We start from the raw sequence: 24,390 nt of genomic DNA, 5'->3' as shown, positions 1-24,390 counted from the left end.
CTGGTCTAAGGCATGCCCATGGCTATGAGTTGGGTCAGACTTATTCAGGGACAGCCCCATGGAGGCCATGCTTTCCACGAAGTCCCAAGCGGCCCCTTGTAAGGTCGTGTCGGCATGGATGTTAAAATCCCCTAGGACGACCAAACTAGGTGTCTCCAGGAGGACATCCGCCACGACCTGAAGCAGCTTGGGCAGGGAATCCTTGGTGCAGCGGGGAGGTCGGTACACCAATAGGAATCCTGTGCTGCCCCTATTGCCCAACTTCCAGAACATGCACTCAGAGAACTGGGTCTTCCCAGTAGGACGCCTGATGCAAGCTAGTGACTTCCTAAAATCACTGCAACCCTCCCTCCCCGCCCACATGACCTGGGTTGATGTGCGTAAGAGAAACCTGGTGGGCAAGCAGCGGCAAGGACAGGTCCATCTGCTTCATCCAACCAAGTTTCTGTCACACCTGCCAGGTCAAATCCTCCATCCACGATCAAATCATGGATCACAATGGTTTTATGCATCATTGAACTGGCATTGCACAGCAGCACCTTCAGGTTGTGTGGGTATCCCTTGCTGATTCCAGTATCCGTCCGGTCAGGACCAGACCTGGAGGCAGGGATAGTCCTCAGACAACGACTAAACCTGCCTCCTCTGTAATGACATGGTCTGGTCTTAGCGTAACTCCTCCTCCTACCCATGATCACTAAGATCGGTTGTCCCAGTGCCTCCTCCCCGTGGAACCTGCCCCAGCCATTTTGTTTGCTGGGACCCACTCCCGGGCAGCCCTGACCCCTCCCCTTAAAATCAAATTAAAACCTATACAGAAAACAAACTAACAGAACAATAAAACTATAAAAAACAAAAAACAAAGTCACAAACACAACATAATTAAATTAAACAAATTCCCACACCCAACTAAACACCCACCCCCCACACCCGAGGCCTCCCTGGAGCCCCATAGACTGTGGAGGTGAGTATGGGGCCTGCCCCCAGGCCCAAGGTGTAAAAAGGGCTTCCAGGGGGAGGGGTCCTCCCCACAAACTCACGGCAAAGCGGCATAAAGTGACCTTTTTATAATGTGATTTAGAAAGTCTTGATGTACACTGATCTTGTCATACCATAGGTATGCATGCCACTCGTATCTGTTTCCAAACCCCTCCAGATCCAATATATCTGTGTTTTTCAAGCTAAACCATTCTTTTAACCATGTTACGCAAGCAGCTTCGTAATGTATTTTAAGATCCGGTAGTGAAAAGCCTCTTCTTTCCCTTTTATCCGTTTGAAGTTTAAATTTTATTCTAGGCTTCTTTCCCCTGCCATACAAACCTATAAATTGTTTTTTGCCACTCCTTAAATTGATCTAATCCAATAACAATCGGGATAGTTTGGAATAAAAAGAGCATCTTAGGTAGGACACTCATCTTTATAACTGCTATCCTTCCCCAGAAGGATAGTTTCAGTCTATCCCAAATTTCCAAATTTGTTTTTACTTCTTTCCATGTTGTTTTATAATTGTCCTTAAATAGGTTTGTATTTTTCGGGGAGAGCCAGACACCCAAATATTTTATTTTCTTTACTACTGTTATTTCCGTTTTGCTTTGATCTATTTGTTCCCCATTCATATTTTTTACCATAAGTTTTGTTTTAACCTTGTTAATTTTCAGTCCTGCCAACAAACCAAATTCTTCAATTACTTTTAATGCTTCCGCTGTCAAGATTTGTGGTTCCTGTAATGTCAGAACTATATCGTCAGCAAAGGCTTTGACCTTGTATTATTTTTCTTCACACTTCATCCCTGTAATTCTTTCTGTCGCTCTTATATTTTGAAGTAATACTTCCAGTACTGATATAAATAGTAGAGGTGACAGTGGGCAGCCTTTTCTTGTGTCCTTTGTGATTTGAAGACTCTCTGTCAGTCCACTATTTATTATGAGTTTTGCATTTTGTTTTGTAAATTGTCTCTATACTCCTTAGAAAATTTGTACCCAGGCCCATTATTTCTAGATTCTTTTTCATAAAGGACCAAGACAAATTATCAAACACCTTTTCCGTATCTATAAAAATCAATGCAGCTTGTTTGTTTATTTTAGTTTTTAAGTATTCAATTATATTTACTATGTTTTGTAAATTATCTTTTAAATGCCATCTTGGTAAAAAGATGGCCTGGTCTGGATGTATTTGTGGTCCCATAATCTTTTTTAGCCTCTGTGCTAATACATTTGCGAACAATTTATAATCGTTATTAATCAGTGATATTGGTCTAAAATTTTTTACATTTGTAAGATCCGTTCCTTGTTTAGGTATTAATGTAATAAACGCTTCTTCCCATGTCATTGGAATCTGCCCTTTCTTCATTATACTTATTCATTACTTCCTTTAATGAAGGAATTAGTTGTTGGCTTAATTTCTTATAATATTTAATTGGTATACCATCAGGCCCTGGTGCCTTTCCATTTTCCCTTGTGTAATTGTTTCCATAATTTCTTCCTCTGAAATCAGTCTTTCTAATTGTTCTCTTCTTTCTTGCAAGATTGCCTTTAATTTATGTTCCTCTAGGTAAGTTCTTATTTTTTCCTCATTTTCTTTTCTTATTTATTTGGGATTATCTATTGTTTCATTATTATCTTTCATTGTATTTATGAAGTTCTGCCCTTGTTTTTTCTTTAATTGCCAGGCCAGCCATTTTCCCGTTTTGTTTGCTGATTCAAAATTTTGTTGTTTTAATAGTTTAATTTTCCATTCCACTGCTTGATTTATAATCATAGATAGTTGCGTTTGCAACAATTTAAGTGCTTGTTTTAATTTGGGGTCTTCTGGCTTCCTAACCATCTGTTTTTCTATGTCTTTTATTTTATTTAATATTTCTTCTTTGTTCTTTTCCTTTTTCCTCTTAAGAATACAGTTCTGTTGCAGGAAGAATGCTTGCATAACAGCTTCGCTTGCATCCCAAACTACATTAATATCAGTACATTTATTTAAATTTAATTCAAAATATGTGTTTAAGTGTTTTTTATCTAGTATCTCTGTATTGTCTAGCAAGCTATCATTCATTCTCCACCTTCGCGTTGTTAAATCTTTATTCTTCCATTCTATTACAGTGGCATTATGATCTGACAGTGTCTTTGGTAAAATTTCAGCTTTCACCACTCTTGTGGTTAATTCTCAAAACTCTTAGCAAACTTTCCCCAGGCCTTTTTATAACATAAGCCATTTCAGTATTTTTCACTGTACAAAGAGAGAAGCAGAACAACATTCGAGCAACAAGCTGGCAGGGGCAAAAGTAGATTAGAAGATTAATTAAATAAACATTTGACATTGATAATGTTAGAATGAAGCAGGGCGGAGCTTTGCCATATGTGATGCATATAATAAATATATAATGAATCTCATTCTGACAATATAGCCAGGAAGTGTGTGTGTGTGTGGGGGGGTGTCATGTCTTGTGATTCGACTTATGAAAGGCGGCTCAGTTTCTCATAGGCTCTTCAGGAGGCAAGATCTCAGTGAGGCTTCGGGACTGGGACAAGGCTTCGTTGGATCAAGGCCTCCAATCGAAACACTCAGGTATTTTGATATTATTACTATTACTACTTGTATTGTGCTCTCAACCTTCTTCTAGACAGACACTATTGTAAATTCATAAACAGTTCCTTATTATAGAGAACAACTACGCACGCAGAACACATTTTTGAGCAGCCATTTTGTGTAGAGACTCGATTAGCCTCTAATATATGTATCGTAACAATGTATCGTACTAAAAAGAACCTTAAAATTGGCCATGACCATTTTGTCATGGAGGACAAATCCTAATCACCACTATGATAATAGGGATGTGCTCAGCCCCTTCAGTTATGCTTTCTGTGATAGAGAGAGAGAGAGATGGAGAATTAAAAAATAAGACACTTCAGACTTTAAGGCAGAGCTTTCCAAACTTTTCATGTTGGTGACACACTTTTTAGACATGCATCATTTTGCGACACAGTAATTCAGTTTTACTAGCAAGCAGGAGGCTCAGCTACCCCCTTTCCAGCCCCAGGATGAGCGCAGGGAGCATTCGAGTGACACACCTGCACACTGCGGCCGACACGCCAACACGTCTGACACACAGTTTGGAAAGCTCTGCTTTAAGGTGTGGACTCTTCAGCATCTCCATCAGAGTTTGGTGCTTTGTTTTTCACTTAACAAATTAGAAACTTAATTAGACATAAGATAAATTGCATGTAGCCTCATATTCACAAAATTGCATGCCTTTCACTTCCTGGCGTGTTGCAGCTTGAGAGAAGCCGGACTTTACACATGTTCATGGGAGCCAACGGGGAGGGGGTTTGAGGTCCCTTTGGCCCCCCCAATAACATATTCGAGGGGGCTGCGGCCTCCCAAGTTGAGGGGCATTGCCCTTCAAATGGTGTGCATCATGTGCCGCATCTTGTGGCTGATGATGCGGGCGGGGCTCACCTGCCCCCCTTTATTCGTTGGCCCCCCTGCGCGGGTTAAACCAAGAGGTTTTTAAAAGAGTATTTTAGTTCCTTGTGTAGCAGTAATGATCAAACAGTGTCAGTACTGGTCTGGAACCCCTTTTCTGGGATGCCGTCGCCCCCTGAGCAGGCGCACCTGCCTGGCCCTTGGGGGGAGGTCTTGCGCTCGACTGTCTCAGCCCCCCCCCCCGGCCGCAGGGGCCTCGGGCTCCTCTCTCCGAAACTGGGGGGGCGGGGGGGCGATGCTGCTGCTGCTTCTGGCTCTCCTTTCGCCCGGCGACGCCTCTCTTCTCTCCCGCAGAGCCCGCTCTCCTCGCCATGGCCAGCGCCCCCGCCTGGCTCCGCCTGCGCGCCCTGCTGCGCCCGGTCCTGCGCTCCGCCGCCGCCTCGCCGCGCCCCGTATCCTTTGGGCCGAGCGGGCAGGAGAAGCTCCTCGGCCAGTCGGGGGGGGGGGCGTTGGAATCCAGGTTTAGCAACCCCCTTTAGTTTTCTGTATAGAGTTATGCCTTCAGTGGTTGGACACGCAGAATGCCATCCTAGATATTTTAGACATTGGGGAGATAAGTTGGAAGCGGGTTGACAAGCCAGAGAGGCAGCGGGGGGGGGAGCCAAGGGGGAGTCTGCCTCTGCTGCTTCGCTTCCGCGGGGGGGGGGGGGGCTCCTCCAGGCTTCCCTTTGTGGGGGGGCGAGTGGTTCTGTGCTTGTCCTGCACTTTCTAGCCAAGGTTTTGCCTTTGCCTCCCTGCTTTCCCCGGTAAACTTGCTCTTTGGCAACAAATTGGAACAGACGGCAATCTGCAGAAAACCAAATTCAGCCCCATTCAGTCCAAAATATCAAGTTTCCTGGTGAAAAGTGGCAGGGCAGACAGAGGTGTGGATAAGCCCAGACTTGCCTTTGCCCCACAGCTTCCCCCCAGGAAAACCTGATCTTTACAGCTGAATGGGAGCAAACAGCAATCAGGTTTGCTCTGATTTATCACTAGAAAGTGGCTTTTCCTAATGAAAGTGACAGGACAAGGGAAACTGCTCAGCCCTGTGCCTAAGAAGCTTGCAACAAGCAGAAAACTGCTCAGCCCCATGATTTCTCGGCACGCGACAAGCACAAGCCTGTCGCTCTTCTCTTCTTCCATTGCCATTTCCACACGCGTTAAGAAGCACCAGGTTCCCAGCTCTCCAGGTTGCGTTTACTGGATACTTTCTTTGCCCCAGAAAGTCCTCAGATGCCATTGTGGCCGTATATATATCCATATATCTATATTTCAAGTATCAAATAATGCAGTACAACCCAATACAAGGGAAAAAGGAAGAGCAGAGCTTTGGTCTGTTCCAGTAAAACGATTACATCAGCCATGTCTGTCTTTGAAAAGTGTCCTGTCAAAGGTTTCCATGAAGCACAGTGGTCTATATCTGGTTCTGTCGTTGCTGTATAAGAAATAAAGCCTGTCTAAATAGCTTAAAGAATTGCCTGCGTCTTTCTACAAGCTCAAAGCTAACAGCTTCCATGACTGCCAAGTCCCAAAGTTGCCAATACCAGACTTCCATAAGGTCAGAGTCCCAAGTTCTCCAGAATCTAGTTGTTGTGAGTTTTGTTGCAATAATTAATGATGTGATTAAGCCCTGGTGGTCCATTCCAAGGTTATGATGCTCATGACTGTAATATTGTAAACATGCCATTTGACATTGACACTCTTTTTAAAAAAGTTTTTTATATTAATACAAATAAACTCATTTATACAGAAGGGTATTTAATGCACCACACAGGCAGTTTTGCCAGTATTTGTGGCTTCCAGCAGTTTCCATTTTGGTTTGTAGATTTTTCATTTCAGTGTTATATCACTGGTATTTTTTCTTAATTTTCTTGGAAGACATCACTTTGTGTTTGGCAATTGTTTTCCATCTGGTGTTTTTGCTGATATTTAGAAAGTGCCGATATGTAAGGCACTATTGTAAAAATATTTGCTTTCCCCAAATAGTTTTCCATTTGCCATTATAAGTTGCCGCCTGGGTGACCTTTGAAGTTTAGTAAAAACTTAACAGAGTTTTGATAACAAACATTGATAGTTTTAACTCTAATATTCATTATACAGAGTTTAGAATGCAGTTTATGAGTTACATTAAAATGCCCCCTTCCTATGCAGTTAACTTGCATCGGGGAAGAGAACCATTGATACAAAAGCTTGGATATAAATATGGAGAATAATTTAAGCTTAATATAGTATATTATATTTCCTCTACCATATCAATAGTTATTATGATTCAGAATCAATTCTGAGTTATCACACAATAATATATAATAATCTAAATAAAACAAATGTAAGTTCCTTAACATGTGCTCCAGACACGATTTCCAACTTCAGCCCAATTTACTACAGTGAAATACCCAATTCAATACCAGTAAGTGACACTTAAATTATTTCTTCTATTAAAAAATAGATATGTTATGTTGATGGTGGCAATGAAAGGAAACCATGTTTAATGTCCTTAGAATTCCATCCTTGGATGTGGTGAACCTTTGATAATTTGGGGTGCATTAACCATCAAATTGCTGCCTCACCTGAGTCCTGTGGAATTTGCTATTCTGAAGCAGTAAGCTTATGGGCATGGTTGCATCTGTGTATTTGTGGATTAGTAGAAACTTTTGTGCCTCTATTCTCAAGAAGCAAGCAGCAAACTAACTTTTGTGCTGACTTCGTGGAAATAAATACCTTCATGGTACTGCAGATTTTGAACTTCAGGGATCCCCTCCCACATGGACCTGCCTGTTTTCCCTAGAGCTCCTCTGTGCTGCAGGATACCCCGGGGTGTGTTGTAGGTTGCATAAGAGTTCCCAGGGAGCGCTTATTTCCTAGGCTTCATCCTTGCCCTGTGAACTTATCCACTGTATGTTCCTATCTCTGCAGTTACACCTTAGATAATAATGTTCTAAGCCCAAAGCAAAGGGATTTCTATGAGGAGAACGGCTATCTCGTCATAAAAAATCTGGTCTCGGATGAGGATGTTGAACATTTCAGGTAAACTGTAGCCATGTGTCCTAATCACATATAGTGAGATTGTCTAAAACAAGTATCTTCAACCTTTTCAGACCCAGAACTCACTTTTCACCCAAACATGCATTCAGGACCCATTTCTTAATCTCTTTTTCCATATCTTTGCAGGGTGGTAGTGCTCCTGTTTCAACCCCCCCTTGGGTCAGTCTTGACACACCCCCTCCGTGGTACTTGACCCCACCCCCAGTGGTTTAAAGCACACTGGTTGCAGTCCAGAGGTCTCTCTTGAGGTGTGCCCAAGAGCTTGTGTTTGCCAAGCAAGACCTGAAGGCCACAAGAAGGGCCCCACTCCAAATGAAAATTCCCCCTGGATTTACAAGAACATCCAGCCAGTTGATACGAGGCATAATTTACTTCTTGCTTATAAATATACACTCAAAGCCTCACAGAGAATGAGTTATGTGGATCTCTAAATCTATGGATGATGGGTGGTATACAAATTTAATAAATAAATAAAAAATATTACCCATGATTTTGCACAATAGAAGTATACAATTTGATTTGATTTGATTTAATTTAATTTACAAAGGCAATAACATGGTTAAACAGCATAGCAAACTTTGCCATGAATAACTTTTTTTGAATTCTCTCCTCAGAAATGAGTTCATGAAGATCTGCAGACAGGAAGTGATTGTCCCTGGTCTGACGGTCATGAGAGATGTTTCAGCTTCCAAGTCGGAGTTTGTTCTAGATCAGAAAACAGTTTCCAAAATACAGGATTTCCAGCAACATGAGAAGCTCTTCGGATATTGTAGATTGCCTCAGGTTAAAAAAGGGGGCAGCCACGGGGAAGACCTGTACGAAATAGGAAACTTCATTAATTAACTTGCTCGCATAGTAAGGCAGCACAAGATAACAAAAGCTAAGTGACACCAACGGTGAAATGATGCCAGAGATGCGTGAACAGGATGTCCCATGGCTCCATATTTTTTTTATAAAAGTTGAAAGCAGCCAGAGGTGTGAATTGAAAAAAGCAAGCAACTTCCTCCTGGTACCAGAGTCTTTCCGTATTTCCCTCACCTCCTTAAACTGAATAAGAGATTTACACTGGGAATATGGCCTGGGAAGGAGCAAAGTATGACATCCATCACATGGTGCTGCAGTCATATTCAAAATACGTCCTCCGCACTTCCATATGGCTGCTTTTAAATTAAGGAAGCAATACTGCAGTAGATTTGATCTGCTATTTTGTCTCGTTCAATAGATGCTTTAAGCAGAGCTTAACTTTTGCAGATTGTACCCAATGTCTAGTGAAATCAGGCATCTCTGCAGTGGTGATCACTGTGTGTGATATTTAACCAACTTTTGGTGCTAGCTCAAGCATTAGCATTAGCCCAAGGGAATTCCTCCCCCCCCCCGCATGTATCCTTTCCACTTCCAAATCTGGGGGGAAACCCAGAACACATTTTGGGGAAGTGCAGAGGGCACTTCTTGATCAAGGAAAAACCCTTGCTCTAATGAAACATTCACCTTAGCTCTATGTTGACATGATATTAATTGTTGTGTTAAGTATAAATCAACATAAAGTGATTTTTTTTAATGAATCTCTGTGCTATGGGAACAGTTAGCTCCAGACAGTTTACTGCTGGATGGGAATTTAATTCCTGTTCGTTTCAATGGGATATCTATAGATGTCTCTTAGCAGTGCATAGCACTGGTTGCTTCTTCAACTCTGGTGTATTGATCATGCATATTCACTTGTGTCTTGCCCATGAAATATAAGGGGCAATATATTTTTAGCATGTTTAAATATGCATCTCATGAGAAACTTTCTTCACTTTAGATATTGAAATATGTCGAATGCTTCACGGGACCAAACATCATGGCTATGCACGCCATGTTGATAAATAAGCCTCCGGATTCTGGTAAGAAATAATTGAACGGATGAAAAATAAAATACTCTGTTCAAGAATGCTAGCATGTATGTAAATATTGTTGGACTTGCCCTTTTTTCTTTTGCAAGGTCCTGTAGGTATACTTAGAGAATTAGCTACTGTGATGCAAGTCTAAACGAAGATGTATACCACATGGTTCATTCTGATACACGTCTTGATTTAACTTCTCTCAGATTTTGTATTGGTACTCTCTAAATCAGAGGTGGGACCTTTCTTTTTCCTGTTTGCTGCTTTATTCCTTCTGGGTATAATCTGTGAGCATGGACAGAGCCAAAAGTGACTGTGCCACACTTTTATCCCTTGCCATCCTCTCTTCCTCATCCCCCCCCCCTTTCTTGCAGTCCTCTGCCTGATTTCATTCTTTAAAAGGTTTTATTCATTTCCCACTGAATATCACATGTACAGCACATGTCGCAACATACCAACCACAGAAGATCAGATCTTATTCCTGAGTTACTCCAAATAGTATCTCTACTATTTGGATTGTGGTGGGTTCCTGTTACAATGTTGTTGCATATATTCAAGAAACATTTGCCAAGTGTTGTAGAAAAGGTAAGGACTCGGTTTTTCTTTATTTGCATGAATTTGGTAGGTTAGTTTTTCAGCAAAGTTTTTCATATCCGGGAATACCAGGCTTCAATGTTTACAGAAACTGCAGAATGCTATTGCATAGCAATTTGAAATTTCTATACACACCACTAATAGGACAAATGCTAACTGTTCCTTTTGAGAGTTAGAAGTGTCCAGAATTCCAAGTAATGCAAGTTTGGGAGAGATTTGTAGGTCCACTTTGAACATTAAACTCAGTTCTCCAAAAACTGAAGACCAAAAAGGTTAAACCTCTTTGCAAAACCACATGTATAGGAAGGACCCTGCAGCTCTTTTTTGCTTCAGGCCCTCGTCAGCCGTATCAGTTCAGTTCCAGGGATTTTGGTGTCATTCCTCTCCATAGTAGAGGTTTGTGTGGGGAGGAAGAACTCCCTGAAGTGGGATATAGATCTTTTGAAGTCAGGGCATCAAGATAAGTGGGACCCTCTCATGGGGCACTTGCATTACCTGGCAGGAGGAGCCTTGCAGAATGAGAAAATGTGTGTTTTTATCATTGTGGGCTGCTTTGAGGGCTAGACGGTGAAAAGTGGGATATAAAATTTAAATTAAATTATTAAGATAGTAAAGTATATGGAAAAGTAAGGAATCCCTGGGTCCCATCTCATCTGGGTCACTTTCAGGGCTGCTATTAGGAATAGAACTCTTCAGTTGTTGCTACCAGGTGTTCCAGTTTCCTGGGTTTTGGCACTTGGCAGCGACTAGAAGAGGGGTGTCTAAACTTTTTTCAAAGAGGGGCAGATTTGATGAGGTGAACATGCATGAGGGCCAACCAAACTTTTTTTAGGATTGAAGTTGTTGAGATTTTTTATGATTTTAGCCCAGGAAATAAACTGCCACAGGGCCCGGATTAAGCCAACTGGCAGGCTGGATTAGGCCCCCAAAACGGACTTTGGACGTGCCTGGGCTAGAGTAACTCTGGTAAAGGGAGCAGAGGGAGGGTGGAACATGGTTGGGACTAGGAATTGCATGTAGAAACTATTTGAAACCCAACCCTTATGATGGCTGCCTCCTAGGATATCCCTTCATAATAATAATCTCTTAAATGTGAAATTAATCTTATATTTTGTGATGCAAATATGAGATAGAAATATTCTGAATAAAGTATCCTGCCTTACAGTAACAAAGCAAACATGAAGGGCTTAATTGTGTCTTCCTAAATTACCTTCATAGTGCTAGCCTTGCTGTTGAATGTGAAGTTGGTTTCTCATGACTGTCTTCCCTCCCATTCATAAGTGACAACGCTGTCTGCTGTTGGAAGGGTAGGGCTTTGCCTAATGCTAAAAAGAAAGAACAGAATTTCTTTCCAGAAGCTGCAGCCTCAGTATAAATGCCTGCACTTATATACAGACCAGTAATTCAACGCCCTAAACAACGACAGGGATTTTACATAGGGTTTCAGTGGAATTATGCTCTTGGCAAAACATTCTGCATTGTCACTATAATGTAATTTCACCAGCATGAATTCCTAGGTATTTGTGGTACATTGTATTGTCCACTTGAAATTAAATCCAAAATTTATAGGTTATTCCTGCCATGCCATCACTACAATTGATGGGTGTGTACAGCCATTGCCATCTAAAATCCAGAAATACTAGTCCTGGTTTGAGTCTCTGAGTGCCAGTGAAGGTGTAGCCAAAACTGCACCACCTCTGCATGAGAAGTATTGGAAGATTGTGCTTGTATTTACTTAACTAATTCTGCATCTGTACTATGAAAGCTAATACAAATAATTGTTGCAGGAAAGAAGACCTCTCGCCAACCGATGCACCAGGATTTGCACTATTTCCCATTCCGGCCTGCAGATCGCATTGTTTGTGCCTGGACTGCCATGGAGAAGGTTGATCGCAGCAATGGATGCCTGGCAGTTTGGCCAGGAAGTCATAAGGGGTCTCTGAAACAGCATGATTATCCTGAGTGGGAGGTAATTTCATTATGACTTCATCACAGGGAGGGACGGAAGATGGAAGTATCTGCAAATTTGGAAGTAGCCAATAGCAGTTTTGCTAACTGAGTGGTATGATCCTTACAATCAAAAAGAGGGCTTTAAATTGAGATGAATGGGCAGCCAGGGCAACTGATATGGAACTGATGTCATATGTTCAGAACACACACATCTCCAAGCTCTTGGTGACTGTATTCTGCACCAGTAGGAAGTTTCCAAACTCTCTTTGAAGGCAGCCTCGCAGATGACATTTTGTTGTTACTGGGATCCACCCATCCAGGAGACATACACAAGTCCAACCAGAGTTCTTGAATGTCCATCATGACACAGAGTTAACTATGAAAAGTCTCAGCTGGAGATCAGTGCACTTATAGGCAATTGTATTGTGACCTCTCCACAAGTTGCATTTTCTAGAAAAGTATTTTTATTGATTCCCCCCCCCCCATATAACAAAAATAATAAGAAGAAAAATTATGAGACAGACACATTAAAGCTAAACCAAACCAAATCAAATCAGGGCTAGCATTGGATGTTACATTCACAAGAAAAATGATAAAGCTGGTTAGCTTGATTTTTGTGACAAATAAGTGGAGAGTACCAGCAGGTGGCACTGTAGTCTAAACCACAGAGCCTAGGGCTTGCTGATCAGAAGGTCGGCGGTTTGAATGCCCGCAACGGGGTGAGCTCCCGGTGCTCAGTCCCTGCTCCTGCCCACCTAGAAGTTTGAAAGCATGTTAAAGTGCAAGTAGATATATAGGTACCACTCCAGCGGGAAGGTAAACGGTGTTTCTGTGTGCTGCTCTGGTTCGCCAGAAGCGGCTTAGTCATGCTGGCCACATGACCTGGAAGCTGTCTGCAGACAAACGCCAGCTCCCTTGGCCTATAGAGCGAGATGAGCACTGCAACCCCAGAGTCGTCCGCAACTGGACATGATAGGCAGGGGTCCCTTTACCTTTACCCTCATAAGAAATCAGAACAAGAACAGAGCAGCCCACCCATGAGGTGAGATGAAGCAATTTCTCAGTTGGTAGATCTCCAGCCTCCTTTTACTTCCCTGCCACCTTCAAGATTGGGAGCAGGGGCCTGTGGAGAAGGAGGTGGTGGCAGCAGCGGGGGGCTGTGACAGAGGAGGCAGGGGGCTGCAGGTAAGATTTTCATGTAATGCAATTTCCCATATACTACTCCATCATAGAGACAATGTTTTCCATCTTTGGGCAGTCAATATACATGCAACAATAAGAAGGTAATGTAGCAAATCTTTTCATTTTATCTTTTTATTCTCTCCCTTAGAAAAAGATACCAACGTGGGGGAGAATACAATATTTTCTTTTAGCATCTTATTTATTTCACCAAATAAACGTTCTCTGTTTCAGTGCCACCAGTTGTGGGGAGGGCCATGGACTCAAATGGCTTAGACAAAACTAATTAGACAGGATCCTGGGCCAGAACATCCATGTTTGGTTGCAACAGGCATCTCCATACAAGATGCAAGGGGGAAAGGAGGCAGGAGGACCATCAGCTTCACATTCAGCATGTGAGCTTCTGAAGGGACATCACTGTCCACTGTTCAGCTGGATCAGGCCTTGGTCTCATCCAACTAAATAGACTTAATATTTATAAATCAGTTCTAAAAGTTTTTGAAGTGTGGAGGTTTCAAAAGATTAAGTTCTTTAGGATAAAGAAGATAATTCAATGCATTGAACTTCCAGGGTGGTGTCAACAAGATGTACCATGGAGTGCGTGATTATGATAAAACTATTCCAAGGGTTCACCTTGCTGTGGAGAAAGGAGACACAGTGTTCTTCCATCCCTTGCTAATCCATGGCTCTGGAATGAACAAGACTGAAGGGTTTCGTAAGGTAAGATGCTATTTGAGGTTGCAGGTATCAAACACCTAACCCCCCCTTCAGTTCAAGTCAAGGCTTTCCCATGTTTGAGCTATTAATATCAAAACCTGAAGTTGCGCCTTATTATTTCTATGCTTCTTTGTTGGAGGGCTGGAGGTGAGGGGTAAAACCTATCCTTCATATGGGATGCATGCCTTTGCAGAAATGCATTTACAAATGAAAATAAATAAGTTATATTGGTCTTTTCATGCAGACAATTTCTTGTCATTACGCAAGTTCTGAGTGCCACTATATTGACATGAAAGGTACAATTCAAGAGAACATGGAGAAAGAAGCTGTAGATGTTGCAAGAGCAAAGTATGGTACAGACTCACCTATCACCTTGATGGTATGTATGATGGTTTCCCCTGTCCCATTAAAGTTTGGGAAAAGATATATAAAGTTAATATCAAATACCCAATATATTTTTGGAATATCAAAGATAAACTAAAAACACAAAGAAAAAGAGGAAAAGAAAAATGAGAGAAAGAGAAAGAAAACAGGCGAAATTAAAAAGAAACAAAGGAGAAACTTCCAGGGGAGCGATGGTGGCTGATGGACTATCTCCATCAGCTCATCTGTCTGTGGTAGTTGTGTGGTGTTTGATGATAGACAGACACCAATATTGGCTTTCAGCTTCCCTTCAGAAAAGGAGCTGGTGAGATTGGTGGAGAGACGGCTTCTTGGAGGCCCTGACTTTGAGGAAATTTCACCTTGCCCAAACAATACAATGGCCAATATGGACACTGGATCCACAAAACACCTCTCTTTCTTAATTATTTTTGGAATAAAATAATTTACAACTTAAGTGAGTTTCTTCATCTGCCAGTGAAAACTTACATCCACTGAGCTATCTACTTTCTACAACTTAGAAGGGAGGAGGACTGCTGTTTAAGCTGTTGAGTGAAGACAAAAGGCTTGATTTATGGTCTGAGATAAGAAAGATTTAAACAGACAAAGGAGTTTCTGTGTTAAGTTCTAAGTGGGTTATTTTTATTTATTTATTTATTTATTTTCTTGACAAAAGTGTGCCTAAGAATATAAAAGCTATTTTGCCAGTTGAAATTTCCTCTGTGAGAATGGAATCAGTTTATTTTAAACGGGCTACATTTATTGATGCTGCAGCCAGAACAAGATGTCTGGGGAAGCTGTCCTGTTGCTGAAGTTTTTATGAGAGCAGAAAAGAGACAGAAAGGGCTGACATTCTTAATAAGCGAAGCAGAAACAGCTGGTGAAAATAGAAGTTGGCTTTAAAAGAAAGACGGTTTGTTTTTATACTCCCAATACTCAGCACGCCAGGCAGCAAGAAAAAGGCAGCAGAGGAAATAAAAACATCTTTTGATACCTTTTGACCCTTTTGACATTTTTCAGCAGATGATGGCAGAGCAAACAAAATCTCTTAAATTAGAGAGGAATGAAATTAAAAACAATATGGACCATTTGAATACAAGTAGATGAAAAGCTGGCAAGATTTAGAAGGAACACTTAATAAAATAGAAGAATCCTATACACAGTTGTCTGTAGAAATAAAGTGTAGACTTTCGTGTCAGGGGCTGGTCTGACTCAGATGCCAGAGACTGCTCTGACTCTGAAGATGAAGGAATGCAGACACAGACAGAGCAGCCTCTGACAGAAGAAGAAGGGGAGAGTTTGCCCCCCTCTTCCTTCAACTTTCCCAGCAACCGATTGAGAGACGGCACAGTCGGGGGAAGAGCTAGATAACCCTGAGTCAGAAGCTAGGCAATCGGGAGGGAGCCACCACTTGGGAGACTCTTCCTTTGAGAGCGGTGGGGACCTCCCTCCCTCCCCTTGCACTAGGAGGTCTGAAAGGGTGATGTCTCAACAGAAGCACCGGGGTGGGAGAGCTTGGCAGTGGAAGGGGCTGGGATACAGAGGGACCAACTGAGATCCTGAAGGAGGGTGGCTCCATGCCTCTGTGTAAATAAAATGGACTATAAACCTGTCAGAGGCTCGTTGATTCTTATCAGAAGCTTCCAGAGAAAAGGGAAAATTCCTGTACCTGCCAGCATATCTCACATCTGGAAAGTAGAAGTGAAGTTACAAACAGATGGAAAGATATTTGGAGAATTTGGCATTAATGGAGTTGAGAGAAAAAGAGATCTGCCTACAATTCAGAGAGATTCCAGAAGAGGAGGGTGAAGATATTAGGGATAAAGTCATTAATTCACTGGCATACTTTTTGAAAAAGGATGTGCTTCATATGGAGGCAGAAATGGACAAAATCTACAAAATTAATACAGTGGTACCTCAGGTTAAGAACTTAATTCATTCTGGAGGTCCGTTCTTAACCTGAAACTGTTCTTAACTTGAAGCACCACTTTAGCTAATGGGGCCTCCCGCTGCTGCCGCACCGCTGGAGCACGATTTCTGTTCTCATCCTGAAGCAAAGTTCTTAACCTGAAGCACTATTTCTGGGTGAGTGGAGTCTGTAACATGAAGCGTATGTAACCTGAAGCATCTGTAACCTGAAGCATATGTAACCTGAAGCGTATGTAACCCGAGGTAACACTGTACACGTTTTGCAAAATTAAGAAAGGTTCCAAGAGATGTTTTGGTCCAATTTGCTAGAAGGAAAACTAGAGACGAAGTCTTACAGTAATATTTTGAGACTAAGTTGAAAATTGATGATATAGATGTGATTGAATTGAAAGAAATTCCACTGAGGGTACTGCAAAAAAGAAAAGGCTACTATTTTTTGACGAATAACTTTAGCAGAAAAGAATTCAATCACGATGGGGCACACAGGAGGGAGTGATATTTATCTTTAAACAACAAAAAATTCAACTTGATTCAGTACAGAAAGCAAGAGACTTTGTTGAGAAATTTAAATTTGAAATGGAAGAAATACAAATGGATGAGACTGAAGAAACAGAAATGGGAGCTGTAGATATGACAAAATAACCTTCTCAGCTATGGATTACAAGTACTTAACATGGAATATAAATGGAGCAAATATTCCTCAAAAGAGAAAAAATATATTTCTTTTTTTAAATATCTAATTTGTTTACAAGAAACACATATTAGGGAAAAGGATATAAAATATTTGACAAAAAAAAAGAATTTGGTGAGGAATTGATCTCTGCAGGATTGGGGGGGGGGGGGGAAATGGAGTTCTTTTGCCCAAAATTGATAATCTCTGATGAACAATGTAGATGTGTTGGGGTGGAGGTTACTATCCAAGGCTGTAAAAAAAGTAATCAACATTTTATATAGGGCTTGTGGGCTTGTGGATGATGGACTTTTCATATGAAACCTGACAGGGATGGAGTGGTCTTTCCAATGCAGGACAGAACTTAAAAGAAAAATATTAAAACTTCCCAGGATAAAGTACCTAAGGTTTTCTTTGAAATGATGGATAATTTGGAACTTGTTGACATCTGGCAATATAAATATTTCTCTGAAAGACACAGGTGCTTCTCAAGAAAAATATGATTTGGTTGACTAAGACACTGGCAACTCCATAGACATATTACGAAAGACTTTCTTAGATCACAATTCAGTAATTATGACTTTTAAAAAGAAAAATGGTTTCTTTAGCCAGAGGCTTAATGAAACACTACCACAAGAAGAAACAGTTGTGGAAGGCTGCAAGCATAAGCTAAAACAATTGTTTGAGAATAACTTAGACAAGGACAGGAATATAAATGGTTTGGGATGCCAATAAAGCTTTCATCAGAGGTTATTTCATACAACATAATTTTTTAATCCTAATAAAGAGACTGGGCAGAGAAAACTACAGAAAATTGTCTAAGATTAGACTAAAAGAAAAATAGTTCGAATGATCTCCAACTGAGATAAATACAACTAGGCAAATCAAGATGCTGCAAAGACAGATGTCTATGTTAACAATGCAGAAGAAGGAAATGAAACTGAATTATGCTAAACCAAAAATAATTTGAATTTACTTACAAACTGGGGAAATGTTTGGTGTACAGTGGTGCCTCGCAAGACGAAATTAATTCGTTCCGCAAGTTTTTTCGTCTTGCGAGTTTTTCGTCTTGCGAAGCATGGTTTCCCATAGGAATGCATTGAAAATCAATCAATGCGTTCCTATGGAAACCGCCTTCAGACCAGGTCCGGGGACACTCTGTCCCCCGACCTCTTCTGAAGGCTGGGGGGGCGCGGACAAGGGCTTTTCTTCCCACCCCCAGCATTTTAAAAAAAACCCCGGGACAGCAGAGGACTTCCCCGCTGTCCCAAGGTTTTTTAAAATGCTGGCGGGCGGCAACGAAGGCTTCGCTGCCGCCCGCCAACACTTTAAAAGCACCCCTGGACAGCGGAAGACTCCGCTGTCCCGGGGCGATCTTAAAATGCTGGCAGGCGGCAGCGAAGCCTTCGCTGCCGCCCGCCAGCATTTTAGAAAACCCTGGGACATTCTCCGCTGTCCCGGGGCGATTTAAAAGCCCCCGGGAAGGCAGGCAGGGGGGACAAAGACTTTTGCCCCCCGCCAGCCTTCAGAAGAGTTCCTGGACCTCTTCTGAAGGCTGGCGGGGGGCAAAAGTCTTTGCTCCCCCCCGCCTGCCTTCAAAAGCCGTCGGGGAGAGCGGAGAATCGCAGCGCGTTTTTCCGCTCTCCCGGGAAGGCAGGCAGGGGGGAGCAAAGACTTTTGCCCCCCGCCGGCCTTCAGAAGAGGTCGAGGACCTCTTCTGAAGGCCGGCATGGGGCGAAAGTCTTTGCTCCCCCCCGCCTGCCTTCAAAAGCTGTCCCCCGGGAAGGCAGGCGGGGGGGGACAAAGACTTTTGCCCCCCGCCCGCCTTCGGAAGAGGTCCTGGACCTCTTCTGAAGGCTGGCGGGGGGCAAAAGTCTTTGCTCCCCCCCTGCCTGCCTTCAAAAGCCGTCGGGGAGAGCTCTCCCGGGAAGGCAGGCAGGGGGGAGCAAAGACTTTCGCCCCCTGCCGGCCTTCAGAAGAGGTCCAGGAGGTCCTGCCTTCAAAAGCCATCCGGGATAGCGGGAAGCGCTTCCCTGCTATCCCGGACCGCTTTTAAAATGCTGGCGGTGGGGAGCAAAGCCTTTCGGCCCCCGCCGGCCTTCCTGGACCTCTTCTGAAGTCCAGAGGGGGGGGGGAAAGGCTTTGCTCCCCACCGCCAGCATTTAAAAGAGGTCCCCGGAGATTTCCCTATGGGCTTTCTTATTGCGAAGCAAGCCCATAGGGAAAATCGTCTAGCGAAGCGACGCAAAAACCGAAAAACCCTTTCGTCTTGCGGGGCACCACTGTATAAACTGTGGAAAGAGAAAGAGAGGAAAGTGATATTGAAGTGGCAAAAAGGAAATTCTGTAATAACAGATAAGACAAAGTGTGGGGGGGAGTATTTCATCAATATTATTCTAAGTTGTATAAAGGTGAAGCAGTTTCCTAAAAAAAAAAAAATTGTTTGTGAACATTCTGCATCAAAAACTTTTCACATCCTACATCTGACATAGTGGTATTGGGAATAATTATTCCATTGGTGGTAGCCTACTCAGTCATGTATGTGGGTGTTGAGCAGGTCTGATCCTGATCTCTCTCCCAGCTTCTACATAGCATATTACAATTCTTGCTACCACACCACACCATTGGGGGACAAGCACTAGGCATGCTGTGTGATTTGTGTTGCTGGCAGAGAACTGAGGGTTTTCTGCGCATTGCCATTTCCTTCAGTTCAGCAGTAAAGAGTGTGTTTTCATAGGGAAAGTGGTAAGAAAATGGGGAAAAAGTTGTCAGACCTGGAACGCTCAGGCCTGTGGCTAGAAATCTGGAGCAAAAGTGTGGATGAGCCCTCAGTTCAGAAGCAAAGCTTCATGCAGAACCAAAACATCTGGGTGGGGTGGGCTTCCTTCCATATGCAACTGCTTGTATGTGCAGCGGGAATGAACTTGTGCACAAAACAAGGTTATTTTCTGTCCTTAGGATATTTGGATCATGCGAAGTCGTCTTGTTAAAGGAGAGCGAATAAATCTATAGAATCTTATCCAGATGCCACAGACTTAGAAAATGATGTGCTGGCTTCCTAAACTGCGAGCGACCATGATCCTTTGGTTGGATGTGTTCAGAATTTTTCTTGCACTGAATATTTTTCAATTACTATGCAGTAAAACAGTTCTGAGGTATGTTTATATTTGATAATGATGCTTAAGTGAGAATTCTAGTAGTAGTAGTAGTAGTAGTAGTAGTAGTAGTAGTCTCTTAAGCTTGCCAAGAAATAGTATTCTCTATGAAATTGAATGTAGGGACGCGGGTGGCGCTGTGGGTAAAACCTCAGCGCCTAGGGCTTGCCGATCAACATGGTTGGCGGTTCGAATCCCTGCGGCGGGGTGCGCTCCCGTTGTTCGGTCCCAGCGCCTGCCAACCTAGCAGTTCGAAAGCACCCTTGGGTGCAAGTAGATAAATAGGGACCGCTTACCAGCGGGAAGGTAAACGGCGTTCCGTGTGCTGCGCTGGCTCGTCAGATGCAGCTTGTCACGCTGGCCACGTGACCCAGAAGTGTCTGTGGACAGCGCTGGCTCCCGGCCTCTTGAGTGAGATGAGCGCACAACCCTAGAGTCTGGCAAGACTGGCCCGTACGGGCAGGGGCACCTTTACCTTTACTTTATGAAATTGAATATCAATATACGTATCAAGGCTTTGAAATTAGGCCACTGAAGAAGCCCGGAAAACTACCTTGGGAGTGTGCTACCTGCAAGCGCCAGTAAAAGGGCCCCATCCGGGGGGAACAACGGCCTCTTGATCACTTGGACTGCCAGGGCGAAACAGGTGCAAAACGCCGGCAGCCTGTCTACAACTTCATTAACATCCATCTACAACTCCAGTAGCATCTCTCAGTATTGTGAACAACACCGAACTTACCTTTTGTTGGTCTCTTCATGAATTTACCTAAAGACTGAGTTAAGCACCTGGAAAATCCATTGAAATCAGACATTAAGTTCATCTTAGGTTGGGTAGTTCGCACGTCTCTGTGGCTTTGTACAAGGTTTTGTTTTTTTCTCAGAAGATTGATAAAGAATGTATAATCATTTTATTAATTATTGTGTGTATATGAGTCGCCAATGTGTTGCAGGAGTCGTACTATTTCTATCAGCAGCACAGGTTGCAGTTTTCTAGCATAAGTGAGAATTCTAGGCACACCTCCTTGGACACGCCTACTGTTCTGAGTAAACAATATTCCTAAGTTCAACAACAGTTTTAACTATTTTAATTGATGCACTTCATGATCTACTTTATCCAGTATTGAATGGTAGACAGCTGTATGATTCAACAAGGCACTGAAACAGCTGCCTTTATGCAGTGATTCAGAATGTTCAAGCCACAGCCTGTATTCTTAGTAGCGTAGCATTATTTTCTCCAAACTGGGTGAATAAATGAACAAAATGGCAAATGCAGTTCCTTGTAAGTTAAAGGAATATACTTTGGGGCAAAAATAACTAAATAGGAACTTCACATATGCTGGTAGACTTCTGACTAATCAGGAAAGGGCTCTCCATTTGCGATTGCCCCATCTCGAAAGGCTGTGGCAGAGTTGGGAGCAGTGTAGAAAAGGCCCCCCCCCAATGGCCAGAAGGCCGTCTTGTGTGGTCTCCTCTCATGGTCTCCTCTGAACAGAGCTTGGCTCAGCCTCCAGCAGCATATTGAACCAGCCAAGAAAACAGGCTTCTGCACCAATGGAATGCACCAATGACATACATAGGGGCTACATTCAACAGTGGAATGGACCCCCTTGGGAGGTGGTGAACTCTCCTTCCACGGAGGTTTTTAAGCCATCTCTCATGTATGATCTAGTTGAGATTCCTGCCTTGCAGGGGGCTGAACTAGATGACCCTTAAGGTTCCTTCCAATTCTACAATTCTATGATTCTGTGTTTTGGTACTCAGCCTTATAAAACTCGACCTAAAAGTGTTGTACTTGACTGTCAAGAGCCTATTGCAGTCAGCTTTGTAAGCTTTTGTAAGAAATGACAGGTGGATGTAATCTCATTTGGAAACTGCAGTGAAATTTAAAAGAAGTTCAACTTACATAGATGATTAAGAAAGAGAAATGACCAACAAGAATGTACCGTATTTTTCGCTCTATAACACACACATAGTTTTTAGAGGAGGAAAATCCGTAGGCATGCCACCCGCAGGCATTCCCTCCATAACACGCACAGACATTTCCCCTTACTTTCTAGGAGGAAAAAAGTGAGTGTTATGGTGCAAAAAATATGGTAATTACTATCATGCAAAAAGCCTTATGAACTGTGTCATTTGAAACTGTATGTGAAAGCATATATTATTGAAGAACACACAATTAAATATCTGTTCCAAAGAGTCTCCTGCTCCCAGACCCTCCATAACAACAAAGTCCATATAAGGTACCATCTACATAAGAATTTTCATTGAAATTAAGAGGATGTAATATTTTTGAGGAATTGCTATACTCCAGTTCCAACCCCCACTAGAAATCAATTCTAGAACAGCCCCTGGCTGCTCAGGCTGCTCTTCAGACCTCTCCGCAATGAGGAACCTTGGCAAGACAGGGCTCTCTAGGGAGGCAAAGCTTCCGAGTGCCTTCAGCAGAATGTCCTGAGGAATCCTCACCAGACGGGCATGCTAAAGCCACCATGAGGAGAAGCTGGGGCAAGGCTTGCTTGTGTATCCGTGCCCCTGCCACCTCCAGAGTTTTGTGATTAATCCTTTGGGTGCTCAGACTGATGTCTGAACCTTAGTGGTTTCTTTCAGCAGAAAAACGTGTTTAAAAATTTATATGGAACAGTTTCCTTCCATGTGTCCAATATACCTCTGTCATGTTTTAGTGGCAAAGTTAAGAGAATGAACAACTTCCTCTTGAGCGTGCCAATTTTACTTAGCCAGGAAAAGGGCAAATTTGCCCAGTGATTCAGCTTTCCTAAAATTCGCAGCTGCTCCCAAATAATAAATTTGGATTATTACCCTGTACTATGAGATCTAAATTATTATGGAGCTGAATCCCAAGTTATTGAGTTGGTTTACACTGCACTCAGAAGTAAGCTCCACTGGATTCAGTAGGGCTCCTTTTCAGGTAAGATGGTATAAAATTACAGCCTAAATATTATTTGGGGCAGAGTATTCTTTAAAAATACTATTTACCACAGGTTATTCTATATCAACACTCATCCATTCAAAATGGTTTTGTCTTGTCTTGTAACTGGAAATTAAGCTGAATTGAGAGAGAATTTTTTTTCCAGGTGGGTTAATGCAAGTGTCACATTATCAACAGACAGATCTTCATATCCTGTTTTACCAATAGAACCCCAGTAACTTCCTTATTTGTTCCAATTTAAATTACTATAAGTTCAAAGACTAGAATAAATAATGAGGCCATCAAGTTTAATTGCACAACCAAGTAAATAAACACCATAAGATCTACAGAGGAAGGGCGGTATACTACTACTAATGATGATAAAAATAATAAGTCCTAACTGAATGGTCTGCTGGTTGATGCTTCATTTCCTCTTGCCATGTGGCTGAAGCAATGGAGCTGCTCCATGTGAGGGAATAATTAATATATGAATTTTTGCTAAGATCATGAGAAAAATAACATCCTTAGGTTGCAAAAGCATTCTTCCATTGTGTCCTGCCACTCACTCTATAAAATCCTTCAGAATCCTTCACTGAAGAGCGGTGTATCATAGAATCATAGAGTTGGAAGAGACCCCAAGGGCCATCGAGTCCAACCCCCTGCCAAGCAGGAAACACCATCAGAGCACTCCTGACATATGGTTGTCAAGCCTTTGCTTAAAGACCTCCAAAGAAGGAGACTCCACCACACTCCTTGGCAGCAAATTCCACTGTCGAACAGCTCTTACTGCCAGGAAGTTCTTCCTAATGTTTAGGTGGAATCTTCTTTCTTGTAGTTTGGATCCATTGCTCCGTGTCCGCTTCTCTGGAGCAGCAGAAAACTACCTTTCTCCCTCCTCTATGTGACATCCTTTTATATATTTGAACATGGCTATCATATCACCCCTTAACCTCCTCTTCTCCAGGCTAAGCATGTCCAGCTCCCTTAGTCGTTCCTCATAAGGCATCGTTTCCAGGCCTTTGACCATTTTGGTTGCCCTCCTCTGGACACGTTCCAGTTTGTCAGTGTCCTTCTTGAACTTTGGTGCCCAGAACTGGACACAGTACTCCAGGTGAGGTCTGACCAGAGCAGAATACAGTGGCACTATTACTTCCCTTGATCTAGATGCTATACTCCTATTGATGCAGCCCAGAATTGCATTGGCTTTTTTAACTGCCACGTCACACTGTTGGCTCATGTCAAGTTTGTGGTCAACCAAGACTCCTAGATCCTTTTCACATGTACTGCTCTCAAGCCAGGTGTCACCCATCTTGTATTTGTGCCTTTCATTTTTTTGCCCAAGTGCAATACTTTACATTTCTCCCTGTTAAAATTCATCTTGTTTGTTTTGGCCCAGTTCTCTAATCTGGCAAGGTCATTTTGAAGTGTGATCCTGTCCTCTGGGGTGTTAGCCACCCCTCCCAGTTTGGTGTCATCTGCAAATTTGATCAGGATGCCCTTGAGTCCATCATCCAA

At 42.6% G+C, this 24,390-nt stretch overlaps 1 protein-coding gene across 1 annotated transcript; it reads left to right on the top strand.

Moving 5' to 3' along the window:
* The first annotated feature begins 7,362 nt into the window (after positions 1 to 7,362).
* Positions 7,363 to 19,911, top strand: PHYH (phytanoyl-CoA 2-hydroxylase). Its single transcript, XM_081927887.1, has 7 exons — positions 7,363 to 7,476; positions 8,109 to 8,277; positions 9,296 to 9,377; positions 11,756 to 11,937; positions 13,668 to 13,817; positions 14,059 to 14,193; positions 19,753 to 19,911. The coding sequence occupies exons 2-7, from the start codon at positions 8,119 to 8,121 to the stop codon at positions 19,804 to 19,806; spliced, it is 762 nt and encodes a 253-aa protein (XP_081784013.1). The 5' UTR covers positions 7,363 to 7,476; positions 8,109 to 8,118; the 3' UTR covers positions 19,807 to 19,911.
* Positions 19,912 to 24,390: the final 4,479 nt, after the last annotated feature.

This window comes from Podarcis melisellensis (assembly GCF_964234715.1).
Source record: "Podarcis melisellensis genome assembly, chromosome: 10".
Taxonomy (NCBI): Eukaryota; Metazoa; Chordata; class Lepidosauria; order Squamata; family Lacertidae; genus Podarcis; species Podarcis melisellensis.
The sequence above is the reverse complement of the archived record's forward strand: the minus strand, read 5'-3'. Positions and strand labels throughout refer to the sequence as shown.

Bases quoted from the DNA above. Each gene is read 5' to 3' on its own strand.
- PHYH (XM_081927887.1), top strand. From the start codon at position 8,119: ATGAAGATCTGCAGACAGGAAGTGATTGTCCCTGGTCTGACGGTCATG. The intron at 8,278-9,295 runs GTTAAAAAAGGG...TCTTCACTTTAG, and splicing joins GATATTGTAGATTGCCTCAG to ATATTGAAATATGTCGAATG. The intron at 9,378-11,755 runs GTAAGAAATAAT...TAATTGTTGCAG, and splicing joins AAATAAGCCTCCGGATTCTG to GAAAGAAGACCTCTCGCCAA.